General features: G+C 38.1%; 1 protein-coding gene across 3 annotated transcripts in view; it reads left to right on the forward strand.

Annotated features, from left to right (window-relative positions):
* BRAF (B-Raf proto-oncogene, serine/threonine kinase) overlaps positions 1-18279 on the forward strand; it is an 85224-nt gene that overhangs the window by 31470 nt on the left and 35475 nt on the right. For all 3 annotated transcript variants that reach the window (XM_026841030.1, XM_026841031.1, XM_026841032.1), the window contains exons 4-7: positions 12018-12121; positions 12807-12909; positions 14256-14404; positions 15368-15487. In XM_026841030.1, the coding sequence (XP_026696831.1) occupies positions 12018-12121; positions 12807-12909; positions 14256-14404; positions 15368-15487 (476 nt within the window). The remainder of the gene's footprint in view (positions 1-12017; positions 12122-12806; positions 12910-14255; positions 14405-15367; positions 15488-18279) is intronic.

Here is an 18279-nt window from a genome sequence, read left to right on the forward strand (position 1 = left end):
GGGGGGGGGGGAGGGATATGCTTACCTTTTGATCAGCAATTGCCTTGTTACTTGAGTTATCTACATTTTTTGTTTATTAGTAATATTTTTTGTGTGTAGGATCAGGGAAATATATCTGTTTGAGCTGGCTCCAATTAGAAATAAAATGTGAGGAAACTGATGTTTCCTCATTATAAAGAAATAAGATCAAGTTGGTCAGTGTAAGTGATTTTGGTGCATAGGTAGTGTAGCTAATGTCACATTTCTTTATATGTGTCATGATAAAGCAGAGTGTTGGATGGAAAGCTTTTCCTAATGTAGGAAAAGGTGTCAAGGTGCTTCCTTGAAAGCCTAGCCAGTATGTGGTGGAGGCTACTGCTGCTCCTGAATTAACAGTCGAAGTTAGCATCTTGGTTCAGCTGGCAATACAGCGGGGTTAGAAGTAACTTTTTTTGAAAGCAAAATCAAGTTTATTCCCATAATGCAGGGATAAATATCTGAAATATGTATGCTTCCTTCTTTCTCAGTGTCATGGTTCAACTGGCGAGTTAAATGTCCTTTGGAAAAACATTCTGTGTAGATGTGACCAGGATGAGTCTGTGTGGGTGTTTTTTTGTTTTGTCCTAGGCCAGAGAAGTGTATTGAAATAACAGAAGTGCAAGGTGATAGGAGTCTGAGATTTGTCAGTTATTTTGCAGAACAAATCGACAAGGGTTATTCAAACTGTGGATGAGGGAGGTCAGTGTAGGGAAAAATAAGTTTAAAGCTTGTTTGGGTTAGGGATCTAAATGACTGTGGGGTGGATAGTAACAAAACTGCTAATTAAAGGAGGGCTTTTGGATGGGAGAGGGTGGTAGGAACTCTGACCTTGAGCTGACTTCTAGAAGTCTGAGAGATTGTTAGATGCTGAGATTTGGTTTTGTTGGAAGGGAGATAGTTTTGAATGGGAAGTGAATGGTATGTGTTGTCAGCATGAAAGCATAGTTTACATTTACCAGGGACATTTCTGAGAGAAGGCATGGAGACGGAAGAGAACACAGCCTTGTGGGATCCTTAGATAATTGTGTTGTGGATTAGGATTTTTTTTTTTTTTTCAAATTACATGGCTATATGTTTGAAGGTGCAAGCAGAGAGAAAAAAGAAGCAGAAGACACTCATACAAATGAATGGAAGGAGACACAGAGCTGGTTGTTGGGGAGGGGTAGTAGCTCAAGGAGAATGAAGATTAAGAACTGATCCAGCAGTATGGGAAGAAGTCATTAAAGATCTAGTAGGATAACTTCAGTTTTAGTGTAAGAGGCAGAAGACAGTGAAAAAGGTTAAATTTAACTGAAGAGGAGTTGTTCCAGGCATTAAGCATTAAACAGCTTTCTGTGATAAAGATTACAGGAATATAGTATTTGCATATAGGACAAGATTTAAACATTTTTGGTGATTGCTTCTAGTTGTGGGGGGTTTTTTAATAATTTTTTTTTTATTCTTTGAGGGTTTGGGTGTATGTTATTTTTTGGGCACTGGGGTAAAGTATTCTTTTGCATATCTTTGGGACTGCCATTTTTAAACTGGTAGGCTTGGGATAAGGAAAAAATCCCCATTCTTGATTGCAAGGACTTTTGCAATTTTTGCCTTCCTTTGTAAAGTTGATAACACAGTTAAAATTATTTAGGAATCTATTAAATTGCTTGGTTACTGTAGACCTTGACATTAGTAAGACTTTAGACATGTTTCCTGTGGCACATCAGTTGTGGCTGGTCCCTTGCAGAAAAGTTTTCTGAGACCTTGGGTGGAATAAATATTTTGTGGACGTATCTGCACTGTGTCTCTGTCATAGTGAAAGAGTACAAGAATGAGGTAGGCATGTATGATATTTTCCCCGAGTTGTCTTCCAAGTTTGAGCTCTTTGTCATTCAGGAATTTTATGAGTTTAAGTGTTTTATATGTGGTGACCTTCCATCCAATCTCCATTAAATCCATGCTACGGATACAAAAAGTTTGTGTTTTGTAGTAAGGAATTCCATGTTTATGATTATGTGGTGTGAGTAATCATATTCTGTGTTGGCCTTTAAATCTACCACATGCTAACTCTCTGTAGTGGATGAAATAAAAGTTTCTGAGAAAAAACATTTAATACAAGGCCTAGTACAACAAGAAATGGCTAAAACTAGTCATAATTTAAGGAACAATATTAGGAGATTTCTGATGTTGTCGTGAGGCCAAATAGGAAAGAAGAGAATGGAGTGGAGGGGCTTCTAACTCAAGTACTTTATGGACAAGATCATATAACTTGCTTGATTACCCAGGAAATCTCTTCCAGCCAAGTACTTAACAGCGTGGGAAGAAACAGTCCGAAAGCAAATGAGCAGTCCTGAATCATGATATGCTGGAGCATGGAAAGTTAGAAGAAAATAGTGTTTAGGTGTAAGAAATGATGGGCAGTTAAAAGGCATCAGAAGGTGATGGTTCTTGCTCTTAATCTGTATGTAACCTGTTGCTGTTTGCTGCACAGGGCTTCCAGAGATGTTTGCTTTACATCCTCTGACCATCCTGGCGGAGTAGTTGTAAGGGTGGCGAGGAGTTTCTGTTTCTCTGTTCAGTGAATTATAGGGGGTCTTCTAGCAGCTCCAGTGCTGTTCTGAGCATGAACAAGGAGTGGATTTGATAGTTTTTAATTTCATTTCTGTCCATAGTGGTCTGAGTAGTGACAGTGAAACTCAGAGGAAAAAAAGAGGATTGGTAAAAGGAGGAGCAACAGATGTTCTTTCTGCTTTGGGAAAGCTTAGTAGTCTCCAAGTACTTCAACTGTCTGCAGATTTCTGGAGAGGATCAAATCATTGTGTGTGTTTAACCACCATGAGGTCTAAAAACTTACTATGGCAGCTTTTAAACCAAAAGTAAAACTTGGGTAAAAAAAAAAAATAATTCCTTTCTTGTGTGTTCAACTATAGAAGATTGTGTGTGTTTTGGTTGTTGTTTTGCTTTTTTATAAGTTTGAGAATAATTGGAGGTTATTTGTATGAAGAGAAACAAAAAAAAAACACAACAAGGACAAAAAACCCCACGGAAACCTCAGCATAAATTTGGGCCAGTAAATTTCTTTTCCACTTTATTATGTATCAGTATGTTTCATATATGTGTCAGGCATATTTGTATTAGAAAATTCACGAAGTTCTCAAGGCAAATGTAAGACAGCTTTTTAAAGGGGGAATTTGTATTTTTAAGACATGCAGAAACTAAACAGGATTGTGAATGTTGTTCATGGGGACAACTCTTCAGGTTTCTCACTCTTGTCACACCTTGTTTAATTAGTACATCTGCCTTTTAATTAGACAAGCAATCATGTGGTCTTCTCTGCAGTTGTGAAGACTGGAAGAATCAGATATTTTTACCCTAAGTAAATTCTTAGCATAAATTAATTCATCATGCATGCACAACTGGGCTCCTTCAGATGTTCTGATTTTTGAATCTGGTGCTTGATGCATTTCTTTTGACTTCACATTTGCATCTTACTTTCTGGAGTTTATGCTGTGAGTTTGTGCCTGAAGCTTACCACGTAGTAAGCACTGTATTTCTATAGGCATTCAAGCTGTCCTACCAGTTTCACCTCTCAAGTATAAGGAAAATTCAGAGAAGGGATGTTCAGGCAGATGAATAAACTGGTTTCTTGCTTTTAATTACACACCTGGATTAACACCATTACGTTTTTCTAATCAAAAACAATTAAAAATTCTCATGTAGCTCAAACATGCAGCAGAGATGGAATTTGTGTTGCCTGTGCTTGCTTGCTTGAATGTATCTGTTTTGGAATTTTACACATATGACTAGACTGGTAGAATGAAGTAAATGGTAGCTTACTTTCAAGTAAACTTTACTTGATAGGTTTTTAATTTTTTTAAAAATACTTAGATTGTCATGAAGAAGTGTTGGCCTAATGATCATATTGCTGAAAGGCAAAATCAGATTAGAGACTAATTCCACTTTCCATTGGGAAGAATTTTAACCGTGGAAGACCTCTTAGGCTGTCAGTAGGCAAACATAATTTTATTACATCATGGGAGGAGTTGTACAATGAAATAGACTCTACAGGTGCCATCAGCAAGTCCTTCACGTCTAGGAAAGCCTGAAGAATGTGTCTTTGGGAGATGTTGAGTGAAGGAAGGTGTGCAGCAATGCTCCAGCAGACTGTACCAGGGTGTGGCTTGAGTGGAGTTAATTTTTTTCACATCAGCCCATGAAGTGCTGTGTTTTAGGCTGGTGACCAAAACCATGCTGCTAACACATCAGCGTGTTAGCTGTTGCTGAGCAGTGCTTACACAGGGTAAGGCCTGCCCTGTTTCCCACTGCTTCTCCCAGCAGGTAGTCTAAGGAGGGGGCACAGCCAGGACAGCTGACCCCAATTGACCAAAGGAATATTCTGTGCCATACAGCATCATCCTCTGCAACGAAACAGAGGGGAGTTTTTCCAAAGTTACTGTTGCTCAGGGACTGGCTGGGCATCGGTCAGCTGGTGGTGGGTGATTTCTTCTGCATCACTAGGAAATTATTTTCCCCTTCTTTTTTTTCTTCACTTATTAAATTGTCTTTATCTCAGTCTAGGAGTTTTCTTGTATTTGTCCTTCCAGATCTCTTTCTCCATCCCACTGAGGGTAGAGTGAGCAAGCAGCTGAGTGGTGCTTAGCTGCCTACCAATGTTGACCCACCATGCAGGATAAACTCCATGTTGGATAAATTAAAAATAGTATGTGCTGAAAGGTGAATAATTTAATCGAATTTTATTGACACACAGTCTTAGATTGCAAATTCAAACAATATTGAAAACTTGCCATTATAAAATCAATGGCTTGTCATATGGAATGCCTTGTGCAACATTGATCATTGCTTTTTAAGTGTATTCCTCGAGTAAGGAGAGCTTAGCAATTTCTTAAAAGATGGAAAGTCTGTCTGTAGAAAGTAATGAATGATAGAGGAAAATATTATTTGGAGTGTGTTTCCTTTACCTCGTGATACACTAGGCAGACACTCGACAAAATGGAATGCAAGTCACAAATCTGAAAATAATTGGAAGAAATGTTTTAATTCCATGTCTAGTAGGTCATACTTAAATTCATGGCTTCTTGTATTGGTTAAGCAAACTTAACCAACCAAAGATTTAATATTTGTAGATAATGTGGAAACTACCTGGAGACAGAAATATCCATTTGTTTATAGGATACCAGTTGCAACAATTTAGAGAGGCAGGTGGATTCTAGCCCTTTTGCAGTACAGTTTCTTGCCCCCTGCCTTTAAAACATTTGGAGTGTGATCATCTGAGACAGGATACTGCACAGGTGGACTCTGGGTCTGACCTATTAGATTTATTTAAACTATTTTGTAACTTAAATTTATAATGCGTTTGGGGTTTATTTGGAGAGCAGCTGGCTTTTTCATCACTTGAACAGAAACCTCAGGGTCTTGGGTTTTGATTTCCATATAGTGGCTATGGATGGTTTTCAAGATGAGCATTTATCTCATGTCTGAAGTCTAAAGCTGAATTTTCCAGTTTGTTTTTTCTTTTCATTAGCAGGTCACTTCACAACTTATGGCACTGGTATTCACCCTAACTGAAATTTTAAGGTGATGATCTCACTATCTGCTATAACCTTACAAATGACCAGTTCTCTTCAGAACAGTTTGGGAGCTGTCCCTCAAAGGCTTGAAAAAATGATGGTGTGGAGGCTGCTGTTGATGAGGCACAGCAAGTTTGATCCAATGTAGTTTAGTGATGGTATACTCTTGAACAAATATTTTTCTGTTGACATAAATCAGTCCATTGTGTGCTACAAATGAGTACCCCTTAATTGCATTGGAGGTGCAAGTGGGTGCTGGTAAGCGATATCTTTGCAAGTTTAATGGGATGCATTTGGTGAAATGGTAACAGCTTTGTAAAATGAGTAAATACTGTTCAACTTTCCTTGGAAACAAGACAGAGTTCCATGAAGTTGTCTCCCATATGTCTTACTACTGTGCTCCATTAAGAATGTATATTCTGAAATGCTACTTTCTCCTGGAAGCTGGTTGGAGTGTCGTGTCCTGAAATACAGAATAGCTGTGTCTGAAAGCAGTGTTCTTTGTCTTCTAGAGGATGTGAGGTTCAGTGAGGATGGTTTTTTTTTTGTCAGGAGGAGGTTAATTTTATCTGTTAGTGCCGTAAAAAGTGGCCCTTCATACCTAAGATGAGAAACTAAATGTGGGTCTCATATTCAGATTTTTACCAGAAAACTTAACACGTGGGAGGGCAAAACTAGTTATGTGACAAAAAGAAAGCTTAGCTTATTTCTCTCCCAACACGATGAATTCTGTGAGCATGTTGCTGGAATTTATTTAGTCATCTAGTTACTGGGGTGTGTGTGTCATCTTTTAAGGTGTATGTGTTGAGATAAGGTGTATGTGTTAATGATATTTCAAAATACTATGTACCATGTACTACATGGAATATGCTCATTGTTTTACCCAGTACTTATTTTAACTGTTTAGAATTTTTCTGAAGCTCTAAGATAGGTTACACGTACCTTAGATACATACGTATCAGTTGGCTAAAGTGAGCTGAACTGCAGTGTTAGGCTGAGGAAAAAACAGAACCAGCTAACTAGTTTTGAGAAGTATAGTGCGAGATATTCAGAGCTGTCCAGCCTCTACTTTCAGAGAGTTCTTTGACATTGATTTTGAAGTGCTTGTCAGTCTCATCCATCTCTTTATTTCCATAAAATATTGGAAACTGCACTGGGGTAAGGAAGCGTTTTTAACTTACTGAGACTATGCCGGTTTCTGCTCTGATGTTAGAAAAGTGATGTAAGAGTTATTTAGGGATGTAGCCCTGGATTTCCTACTGAATCGGGAATGGCCTGATTTACAGAAATAAATCATTTATTATGCATTGCTTAAATGCTTGTGGCTGCAGTACTAAATATATATCAGCAATGTTGTTATGAATACTTGCTGTCCATAGAAATAGTTTACATGAGTAAAAGAAATGAGGAAATTGAGTGCTATAGTTCTGCTTAATCTGTTTAGGTAGTAAGACTCTGCTTTGAGAATTTTTGGAATCTAGAATAATTATGATTTGTTTCCTTGGGACTTCACAGTTGCGAAATTGAGCACGTGTTTTGACGTCTTCCTGAATCACTACTTGCCCAATTCAAGATGCACAAGTAAATTACTTTCTCTTATGCACTGGGCACATCTGGCAGTCTGTATTGGCAGCTTCTGTGCTATTCTGTAGTATTGTTTAGCCCATACTCATTTGTCCTCTTTGCTGTTGAAAATTGTTTGCTGAATCAACTTTCAAATTATTATTATTAAAATCTACACCTTTTCTGATCTACAAATCTTAGGCATATAAGTAACTTAAAAAGAAAACACTTAGCAATTACCATTTGAAAACAGATCCCCTCATTCAGTAGCATGGATTTCTAGGTGGTAAACTGTTGTGAAACATTTAGATTCTCTTAGTTACAGAACAGAGATCAAAAGATAATGGATGAACATGAACAAAAATGGGTTTGAAATTAATATTAAGCATTCTTCATTTCAATAAAACGCAACCTGTGTTCAGTTTACTTGATTACAGTCATAAGGATGCATATTTTGGAGTAAATTGGAAATTTTCTCATGAGGAACAGATTTTGTCAACAATTGCTGATGTCATTCAGTTAAAATGCTCTGTGGGAATCCTGTTAAAACTCTTGGTGGAACTGATAAGCCCACTTTGGTGGCTGCCTGCCTGCCATGTTGGAGGTGCTGGTTCCTGGCAGGCAGCCCTGGGGCTCGGCGGGTCTGGGGGCTGCTCCTCACCAGGGCTGCTGCTCCCTGCACACCCGCTCTCTGGCTGGGGGTGAGTAGGAAGCTGTTGTGAAACTCATGTTTGGGGAGCCTGTCTGTGAGATGGAAAAAAATAATCTGTTTTGGTTTTTTTCTTAAGATTGAGTTGGTCTCCAAATCACTTTCTTGGAGCAGGATTTTTCTTTAACTTTGCTATGATTTGGGTGTTAGAAGAGGATGGGAGGAAAAAGAGATGTTTTAGAGGTAATGCTCTACAGGGTGAGATTTTTGCTTTACAGCAGGTGGTGGTAAGAGGGGGCTGAAGGGCTCCATGCACAGATGGTGATAGACCGTAGTGTACCAGTGTGGGAAAATGATTAATCAATACTCCAGGGATTTATTCCAGTATTTTGTTCTTTTTAATTTAGCCTTCTGTTTCTCTGCTCAGGAGCTCTGTAAGAGAATGTTCTAAATGGGATGCTGATTCAGGATCCTGGTGATGTTTGAAAGTAATTAAAACAGTTCCCTAACTGTTTCTTAGCTGGGCTTTGTTGCAAATGCAGTGAACAAATGTGCTGTCTATGTTTCTGCTTGCAAGTTGCATAAATATGGCTCCAATTTTAATGAAGGAGACTTGGGGAAGTAATACTGAGGAATAGTGAATAAGTGAGCAAGATGCTTAATGCACATTTTTCATAGTCCTGTTGCACTTGCGTTGCTGTAGACAACCTTCATTCTGATGCTACCTAAGTTTTAAGAGCTTGCCTTTCTGACTTTATTGATGTCTTAAAAGGAATCTTAAAAGGAAGCTGTGTTCAGTGAAGTTGAAAAAAAAAAAATTGCCTGAAATGGCATTATTTGAACCAGTGTAATTCATTAATAGAGTTGTAAATTTTAGGTTCCTCATGCAGATATTTGCTTCATGAGGTACTGGAGCATGTTGTCACCCTTTATGGAGGATCAGTGCTGGAGGAAGAAAATGTCTTCCGTTGAGCACAAGGCTCCTCCTCCCATTTTGTTCATCAGCTCTTCTTTAATTTTAGTCACCTTTCCACTGCTTGGCTTTTCCTCCTTGTCTGTTCCATTCCCTCACCCAGGTCTAGATTTTGCAACCTGGTTTTTTTGTAATACTTACTGCCTTAAAGTTTTCTGTCTGAGCTGGAACATCTCCTTCCTCTATGCTCAGTTCTAATGCCTCTCCTAGGCACTCCCTTCCTCCTGGTGCTCCTTGTCCAAATGAGCCACCTTTTCTCCTCATCACAGCAGGGAAGCTTTCTGTTTAGGATATGTTTCCGTTGCCTCCCCAGCTGTTTCAACTAGATCTTCCCTACGTGATTTTTCATCATGTCTTTTTCTATACTGCCCTCTGCCTCATTTAGCTCTTCAGTCTGTCTTCCCTCTATCCTGTGTGGTTTGTTTCCCACCAACCTGCTGTTGCCCTCTCCCAGTATACACATGGTTTCCCTGGTCAGTTCTTAAGTTTGTCCTGCCTCTCTCTTCCCATTTCTCCTTTGTGCACAACCACTTTTCTGGCTCTCTTCATTCCCCTTTTTTCCACCCCACATTCTCTCTGTCACCCTGTCAGTATTCTTTTTTCACTGTGGGTATCAGTGGTGAAGTAATGGAGGTTGCTGGAATGGTAGACCTGAAGTGTCTATGGGGGTTCTACCTTAGTCCAGCGGGGGCTGTGCTTAGAGGGAGAATTAGCCTTGAGCTGAAGAACACTTACTTGCTGCATCAAAATGGCTCATGGTTGGACCCAATGTGTGTGGGTGGTTGGAGCATACCTTTGAAATCCTCAGAAATTTTAGTCAAATTTTTAAAAACATTTACTCTGCATTTGTAAATATATATGTTGGAGGCAGGGATAACTTGTCACCAGACACTGAGGGGACAGACAGGTTCTTTTAGGGACCCGTGGCAGAATGGTGATGGCACTAAATCATAGTTAGAATTAAAGCTTTATTTTCCTAACAGGATAAGTAGTGTAATGTAAGTTCAATTGTATTACGAATTCTACAATTTCTAATAATTTGGATCCTCTGCTGATCAGGTCAGATCTTTGATATATAACAATCATAATCTAGACTCAAAATTCATATAAAAGATTGAGTCACTCCCTCAATCCTGGTAGGAAGCAGAGGATGGTGGAGGCATCTCGGGCCACCAGCAGGTCCCAGCTCTTGCTGTTCAGCAGCAGCTCCAGTTCAAGATCCCCCCTTAGGACTGGTAACTACTTGGTTTTATAGAGAGTGGTCTTGCTCTGTGCGCTGTTACGCTTCCCTGTTCTGGGACAGGGCCATCGCCATGGCCCCACATGCCTGGGACCTTCAAGGCCAGCAAGGGAGGGAGTAATTGACCTGGCACACAGAAATTGTTTGTCTACTTGGTGCACAAGGTCTGATTATGAGGGGGAAGAGAACAAATACATGACCCGCTTGGCTGCAGAGAATGGCTGCTTGCCTCAAAATGGTGTTATTTATGCTAACCACAGTGTCAAGGTTTGGGAGCAGGGGGTGCTGGTCATGGAACGACCTTATGAACAGTTGGTTTCAGTGTGAAGAATTAGTTTGGTAGAGGCTGAAGTAGCAGGGGGCTCAATTTTACAGTGGGAAGTTGCTGATGATATTGTCCATAATAGGTGCTCCCAGGCTCCCTCTTAATACCAGTGACAGCTATTAGTAACAATTAAGGATGTTTTATGCTGGAGAAATGATTTACAAGTGATTGAAAACCACAATGTTTACTTCTAGGATGGGATGAAGTTACTTAGATTAGTAAAAAGGTGCATTAAGAAGTAATGGAGTGTGTAAAACGAAGTCACTTAAGGCTGAATATCAAGATTGTAAAGCAGTATGCTATAGGATTTTTTTTCCAAGGAATTAGTAGAAATTATCTTTTTTAAATGTTTACATGTTGACAAATATCCTATACGAAGCACTTTCATATTGATAGGAGGAAGATTGTGAAGCAAAATATTCCTTTACTTTGTCTCTTCTGAGAGAGCATATGTTTGAGTTCTAGAAATGTGATATATAGTGTAATCTCAAGTGGTATTCACAAAGCTACTTGAAATAGACTGCTACTTTTCACTGTCATCCTTAAGTAGGACATAGGGGCCCTAAATACCCATGGAAATTTAAGTGCAAGGAGCAAAAACTAGGCTCTGATCCAAAGCCAGCTGAAGCTGATTAAGAGACTGGTTTTGGCTACTGAAGGCTATGGCTCAGGCCACTAGCAAGCCAGAATTGAGCTTAAGGTGTTCAGACAGACTTTTGTTGTTTGTTATGTCTGCAGGGTTTTTCTTTTGGCTCATGTTTGAGATGCTGTCTGTGATTACATGAGATGTCCCAGTGTGTATATGACCTTAAGTGTTACATATTTTCATTGTTGAGTTCTGGAAATAATAAGAGTAATACTCAACACCTTAACTACACTATGTATTGTTCTGTTTTTGTGGCTTGACACTACATCGTTAAATCACAGGTATGCCTAGAGATGATATACTTACTCCTTTAAGATATGTCTACACCTAGGATAGAGTAGAGGCAAGGAAGATATCTTCACTTTACATGGTTTGCAGTTCTTTGGCTAGTTTTAGTGTGCTTCGCCATTCTTTCTATCCTGTTAGATATTTAAACTTTTCAAATAGTGAAACAGAAGAGGAATATGCTTTTCACATAGGAAGTGTTTGTAGAGTTGCAAATATAGGTTAGTGAGAGGTGATGGTGTGCCTGACTCTCATGATTGTTTTACTTGCATGCTTATCATCTATTTTAGAAATAGAAAATAAAATGTTTACATTTTATCATAATGGTTTTTTGAGCTCAGTCCAAGTTAGTTCTTTTATTTTAATTTCACTTGGCTTGTTGCCCCATTTTACAGCTTGACCTGAACTTTTTATAGATGTACGTAGTTATAAGCTATCTGTGTGCTGTGTCTCCACTTTCTTCAAGTTGAGAAGAGTTGAAAAGTCATTTTTTAGAGTTGAGTCAAGATTTCATTCCAAATGTTAATAGAAATGTAGAGCTTATTCCCTCTTCTAGCTGAACTAGATTGATTATATACTATTCACCAATAAAATTATCCACAGTACAAAAAAGATTTTGGAAAACTCTTACCTAGCATTCTGTAAAGTATTATGAAAAGTAGGTTTTAGCACTTCAGGGTCAAAATGCTTGCATTGGTTTGGGGGGATAAATTGGAACTTGTTATAATTAATTTCTTTTATATGTGACCTCCAGGTTCCAGCAAGATGTGGAGTGACAGTCCGAGATAGCCTAAAGAAAGCTCTGATGATGAGAGGTCTTATTCCAGAATGCTGTGCTGTTTACAGAATACAAGATGGGTACGGTTTATGTGTGATGTTTTTCGCTCTTAGAATCTCTTCTTGGAGTTACCCAGTGTGGCCAGTGTTGTGGAAGTTGTTTTCGAAGCTGGCACTAAATTTGTGCCTTGAAGACATGTCTAAAAAGAATGGCAAACTCCTAGAAATTTAATCACTTCAAGAACAGGCATAATTTAGAGTAATATGACTGTTGGGAAAACACTCAGTAATCAAACTCATGCTAACCAAACAAGTATTAAATAGGTTTTGTTAACTTTTTGATTTGACTTAGATATAGAGCACTTTTAACTGAATATAGAGGGGGGTGGGGGAGAGTTTCCAGCCCTAAGAAATACGTAGATTATTTTACTGCACAAAATTAGCTGCCTCTTTGGAACGGTTATGGAACAGGTACTTTCACGAGCACTTTATTTCATCAGAAGGGTGTCTGTCACCTTGGAACCAAGGAATTGGCCACTACTGAAACTGATGGAAAAAGACCATTTTTTTTCATGCAGTTTGTCCAGGAAGGTGTGCCTTCCTTGCTGTGTGCTGAGCTTAATGTCTTGATTTTACTGCTTCCTGTAGGTAGAGACAGGGTAGCAAAGCCCCACAGTGCAACTTTCAAACCTGATCTCATATCTTCAGCTGGAGACCTGCAAGGGCTTGTGTGCTGGTGCTAATGAAAGGCTTATTTACACTTTAGAGAGAAGAAGCCAATTGGCTGGGACACGGACATTTCCTGGCTCACGGGAGAAGAGTTGCATGTGGAAGTCTTGGAGAATGTGCCACTCACGACACACAATTTTGTATGTATTGTTTTTTATGAAATGTTGAGTAAGGTTAAATCAACTTTGTACTTTCAAATTCATATTAACAACTTTGAACAATATTTTGTATCTGTGGAATGTGGTGGGGGTTGCAAAAGAAGTTTTTAATCACAATAGCTTAAACAAGTTAGATAGAATTGTAGTTTAAATAAGTAATGTTAGAGTACTTGATCACCCTTAAAACTTTCACTTTTGGATGGAATACACCCTCTAAAATCTATAAATACAGGGGGTTTAAATCAGCACTGCATTGCAGAGCTGTAATAATAATCTACTATTTTTGTATTGCTGTATCTATAAAATGTATTCTGGGCCTCCCTGCTGGCTCTGCAGCAGCAATTAACTAATGAACTAACTATTCCCAGAGCGGTGCTGACATCATCAGTGATGCTGGTGCACAAATATGTTCTGACCTGATAAGGCACCAAGTAAATGAAAGCTGCTAAACAGAATCAATCTAAACAGTTCCAGCTACATACAAAATCCTGGAAATAATGTTCGTCACATTGAGAAGAAAGACCTTTTATTTAAATTTTAAAAAAAAACAAAACAAACCCAAAATTCTATTTGGAAGCTGCTTAAACTGTTTTACTCAAACAAGCTAGTTTGGCTATGGCTAGTTAAATGAAAGTCTAGTAGGATGAATGGGGGTATTTTATATCCTTCTGGAATTTTGATTGTTACATGTAGTGATACAACTACAATGTGTTTTTATGCCAAGCATTGCTAAATTTGAAAATCAAATTAAATCATTTTTTTCCCCCTCTATAATATAGGGATAATATATGTTCACCCTTTCACAATTTTAAATGTTTCTGAGTTTCAGTAGTCAAAATTACAATTATATATGTAACTGTATGTAGAAGCCATATATATATATATATATATATATATATATATATATATAAAAGCCATATGTATATTTCTAGTCCTGTGAGTGTTGGATAGAAATGTCATTTGGCTCCTGGAAAAATTAGATGAGGTAATTTTTTTCAGCAGCTTTTGTTTTTATAGGTTGTATCCAATTAAATTCTGAATGTTTGACTCTAGCATGATAGTGCACTGTTTTGTTTCAGATTTGTTGCTGTTTTTCTTACTGCTAATGAAGTGAAGCATTAATTGCAATAAATAGTTGAAAGAAAACTTTAATGCATGAAGACTATTTCATTCAAAAAGGGATAATCTTTTATGTGAATCTGATATATAAAACTAGCTTTGGCAGCAAAAAAAGAGGCTTGTACATGTATTTGAGGGAGCTAAAAGCAAATTGTGTGTCTTAGGCTTACAAGAGGACTCTATTTATATGATTATTTTTGTTGATGTAGGTACGAAAAACATTCTTCACGTTAGCATTCTGCGACTTTTGTCGAAAGCTGCTTTTCCAGGGATTCCGGTGCCAGACATGTGGCTACAAATTTCACCAGCGCTGTAGTACAGAAGTGCCACTGATGTGTGTTAATTATGACCAACTTGAGTAAGTAATCACAATTGGTTTTTAAGTTGAGCCTTTTATTAAACTTACAGCTGTAAGTGATTTCTTATGTTAAATCTGTAATTCAGAAAGTCAGAGGGAGGTACCTGAAAAAAATATAGGAGTTCAGCTGTTCTTGTGAGACTGCATAATTCATATTCTTTCTCTATTAGCTCAGACAATCTGTTCATAATTTTTTTTTCTGGACTATGAAATGCTTTCTTTGAAGCATGAATGGGGTGGCTGAGCACTTGACTGTATCAGACAGACTTCTCATTGTTCACAGTTGTTATTCTTAATCAAAACTGATTCTTTATGTGATGGCTAGGGCCCTGTTTAAATGTTTAGATGTGGATTTAGATGCAGGTTTATTCTCTTCAACTTGAAAGAAAGGTTGAGACACTAGTTTAATATGGTGAAATTGCAGTTAGTTTTACAGTGATTGAAAATAAATCCATTAGTGAGTTTGATGCTTAGGTAAGAAACATAAAAAAGAATGTCCCAATTAAATTCAAATTCTTGAATTTAATAGTTGATCTATTTGTGTAGATTTATGCTGTTTCCTTGGACATCTCCAGAGTTTGTGCTCAGGGCTTATGGATAACATAGTTCTATCTACTTAGCATTTGTTTTTTGGTAGTGCCTCAGTGCAAACATTAAAATAAGTTAATGTACTCAACATATAGGTAGGTGTAAGTTGGGCATTCTTGAGGAACCTGATGTTTGCAATTTCAACTAAAAAATGTTAAAATTACTTTCTGCAAAGTATGTTTAAGGCATTATCTTTTGTTCCTTTAAGTAAATAATATTTTAACAAATCTTACAAATTAATGTATTAGTGTAGTTTTTAATTTAAAATTTAGTATTTGATCAGAAGGTTGGGGGAGTTTTTCAGTCTTTGTTATATTGTGAAGCTTCTGGATTTTGCACAAGTTAGGTTGGTTTTGTTTTGTTCTTGCCTCACAGTTTGCTGTTTGTCTCCAAGTTCTTTGAACATCACCCCATACCACAGGAGGAGGCCTCCTTAGGAGAGACCACCCCAGCATCTGGATCGTACCCCTCAGTGCCCCCCTCAGATTCTGTTGGGTATGACCTTATTCCTGCTGTTTAATAACATAACATTTCAGTTCTGCATGCTTAGAAACAATCAAAATACTGCTTTGCAACTCTCTCTACATTTTTGTAATCTGGCTTGTCAAGCAAATATATCCACGTATGTTTAACTTCAAAGAAGTGAATGTTTTCATTCACATGAATTATATAAATTAGTAATGAACCCAAGTTAATCGTGTGTGTAAGTGTCTGTAGAATTGGGGCCTTACCTGTTAAACTGATTTCTTCTACATGGTCACTTAGACCTGGTCTAAACTGGAAAGATTTTATACTTAAAATTAATACAACCCAAAACTGTATCCTTATACCTTCTTTTAGTTTGTGTTATCAAACTACAATTTATTTGCCTTGAAGTGATATACCTCTGTTTCAGAATAAGCAACACCACTGTAAGATTGGTGGGAACACATGCCCATTTCAGGTCCATAATACTGCTTTAGTAGCTTTTCCACATATACATTGCTTCAGTGTCCTACAGACCAGCTGTCTTCCTCCTGTTTATATGTTAGGATATACCAATAGCATCTGTTTGCTGCAGATCCAAGTTTTGTAAAATTAGCCTTCTAAAACTGACCACAGCCTCCATCCACTGTATTTCCTACAAAGATTCTGGACCCTCTCTCTGGGAAGAGATAAATGATCATGTTTAGATCATTCCCCATAGCTAAGAGATCGCTGACACCACCCAGCACTAGATAGTTGAACAAATCTCCATGAAGCAGTAACTCACGGAGTATCAAAGTCAAGAAACGTGGTGCAGATTTATTAGTAACACCAAATACAAAAGCCTTCCGAAAAACATTCTTGGGACATGTGTGCTGCACGGAGATGAACTGAATTTGACAGAGAGGCTCTCTTGGAATAGTGAGCATTGTGTCCGAACTAAAGCGGAAACACAGCTGGAAGCTACACAGGCACCTGTGGACTCAACTAGAAGAGAAATTCCCTGGACAGCCAAGACTATTCTATGAAAGATCAAATACGATGTCTCCCAGGAAAATAGATGAAAGTCCTGCAGAGGGAACCTCATTTGGTAAGTACAGAGAGAGATGATGCTTTTATTTGTATGATTTTATACAGTTTCAAGTAAATTTGGAAGTGCTTCTTCCAGGTAGTGGATGTTGCCTTTATATCCCATGAATGTTAGTACAGCAGACTGTGGACAAGGATGCTGCTGTGGTTCTCAAAGCTAAGGCTCTGCATTTCTCATGGTACAGCTGAAATTATAACCAGGCTAGAATATTCATCTGTGAAGAACCTTGTTCATACCAAATGTGTTAAATGTCTGTGGATGCCAAAGGCACCATATATAGCCCCAACCCTAATACTGGTATATGCTAAATTTTCCTGCTTTTCAGTTCCTTCTGCCTCATGTTTGTGCTTTCTTACTGGTTTATGAGGATACAACAGGATGGATTATCTTAATTTATACATTCACTACTTCGAGCAGTCTTAGTTTTGTGAAGTAAAAGCTGAAAGGAAAAACTGAGACCAAAGCTGATCAGTGCCTTAAGGTTTTAAACTTCATGTGTATATATAAATGTTAGCGTTTAAATATACTTGCCAGTTGAGGTTAAGGAACTTGTTGCATCTGTAAATGTTTGTGGTTGCAGGAGCTGTAAAAGGTTTCTAGCTTTCTACTTTCTGCTTTTTTGCCTTGCTGTACACTTCATTGTTAAACAAAATAGGCATACATCATGCCTTCAGAATTCTGTTTATTTTGAAAACGGTTTATGATTATCAGCTGGTGTTCATAAGTAGTATGCATGTTAGAAAGTCATGCACTTCCCCCAAGCATCTGTGTTTGTAGCCTTTCCTTTCCAGAAGCAGTGCAGATATTACTGTATGACCATATAGCACTGTCCATACCTTTCTCCAGTTATCTTTTTGCCTTTCTTTGATAATACTTCTCTGCTTTTTAAAGACGTAATTGTGGAGATTATAATATTTCTGAATATTTTTAGAGTAAAAATAAAATGCTGGCCTTTTCTATAAAAGCATACACTTACAGTTTTGTTAAAGGGTAGTGCTACAATATGGGACAACAGCTCAACTGGAATAAAAAACAAGTCTGACATTTGTGGTTATTTTGTTTGGGAACTTTCAGAGTTGTTGGGCAATGAGTTTGACAGTTGAGAAACTGGTGCTTTATTAACACTTACTAGTTTAATAATTGTTCCTTTGATATTTCTGTTCTCCTAGCATCTTGCATGGCACAGCCCACAAAGGAAGGGATGTTACTAATTGTTTGGTAAACCTGAGGAAAGAGAAGACAAACATCCTTCTTCATCTTTACCATTGTGAAGGGATTCCAGCAGCAGGCAAAGTGCCCAAAGAAAGGAAGAGTGTGTTGCAAGACAAGCTCAAGAGCCGAAGGCGTGTGTGACACGCTGAGAAATTGTCAAGGGATCAAATGAAGAAAGAGAAAGGGACATAAAGGAAAAGACCACTGGACATGACGCAAAAGCGGCTAAACATGCTGGAGAACTTTGTTTCACTTTTCTCATGTGTAACATCCTAAAGCAATCCAGTCCTGTAGCCTTTCATTCTTCCAACTGTAAGCCGTAGGCAGTCCCTCCAGATGTTCCTTCCCAAGATAAGGGAGCACATATGGTTCCACATGCACATTTCTGAATCCCTTATAAAAATGTGTCCAGCCTCCATACTAGGTCTTTTGTCCCATTTTACTTCTTTCAGTTTGCACTATCCTGTTATGCCAAAGCAGCCCTTCTAGTTATAATCTGCACTTAACTGGAAAGAATTAT

Source organism: Athene cunicularia, assembly GCF_003259725.1.
Source record: "Athene cunicularia isolate RWA chromosome 1 unlocalized genomic scaffold, athCun1 chr1_part2, whole genome shotgun sequence".
Lineage (NCBI taxonomy): Eukaryota > Metazoa > Chordata > Aves > Strigiformes > Strigidae > Athene > Athene cunicularia.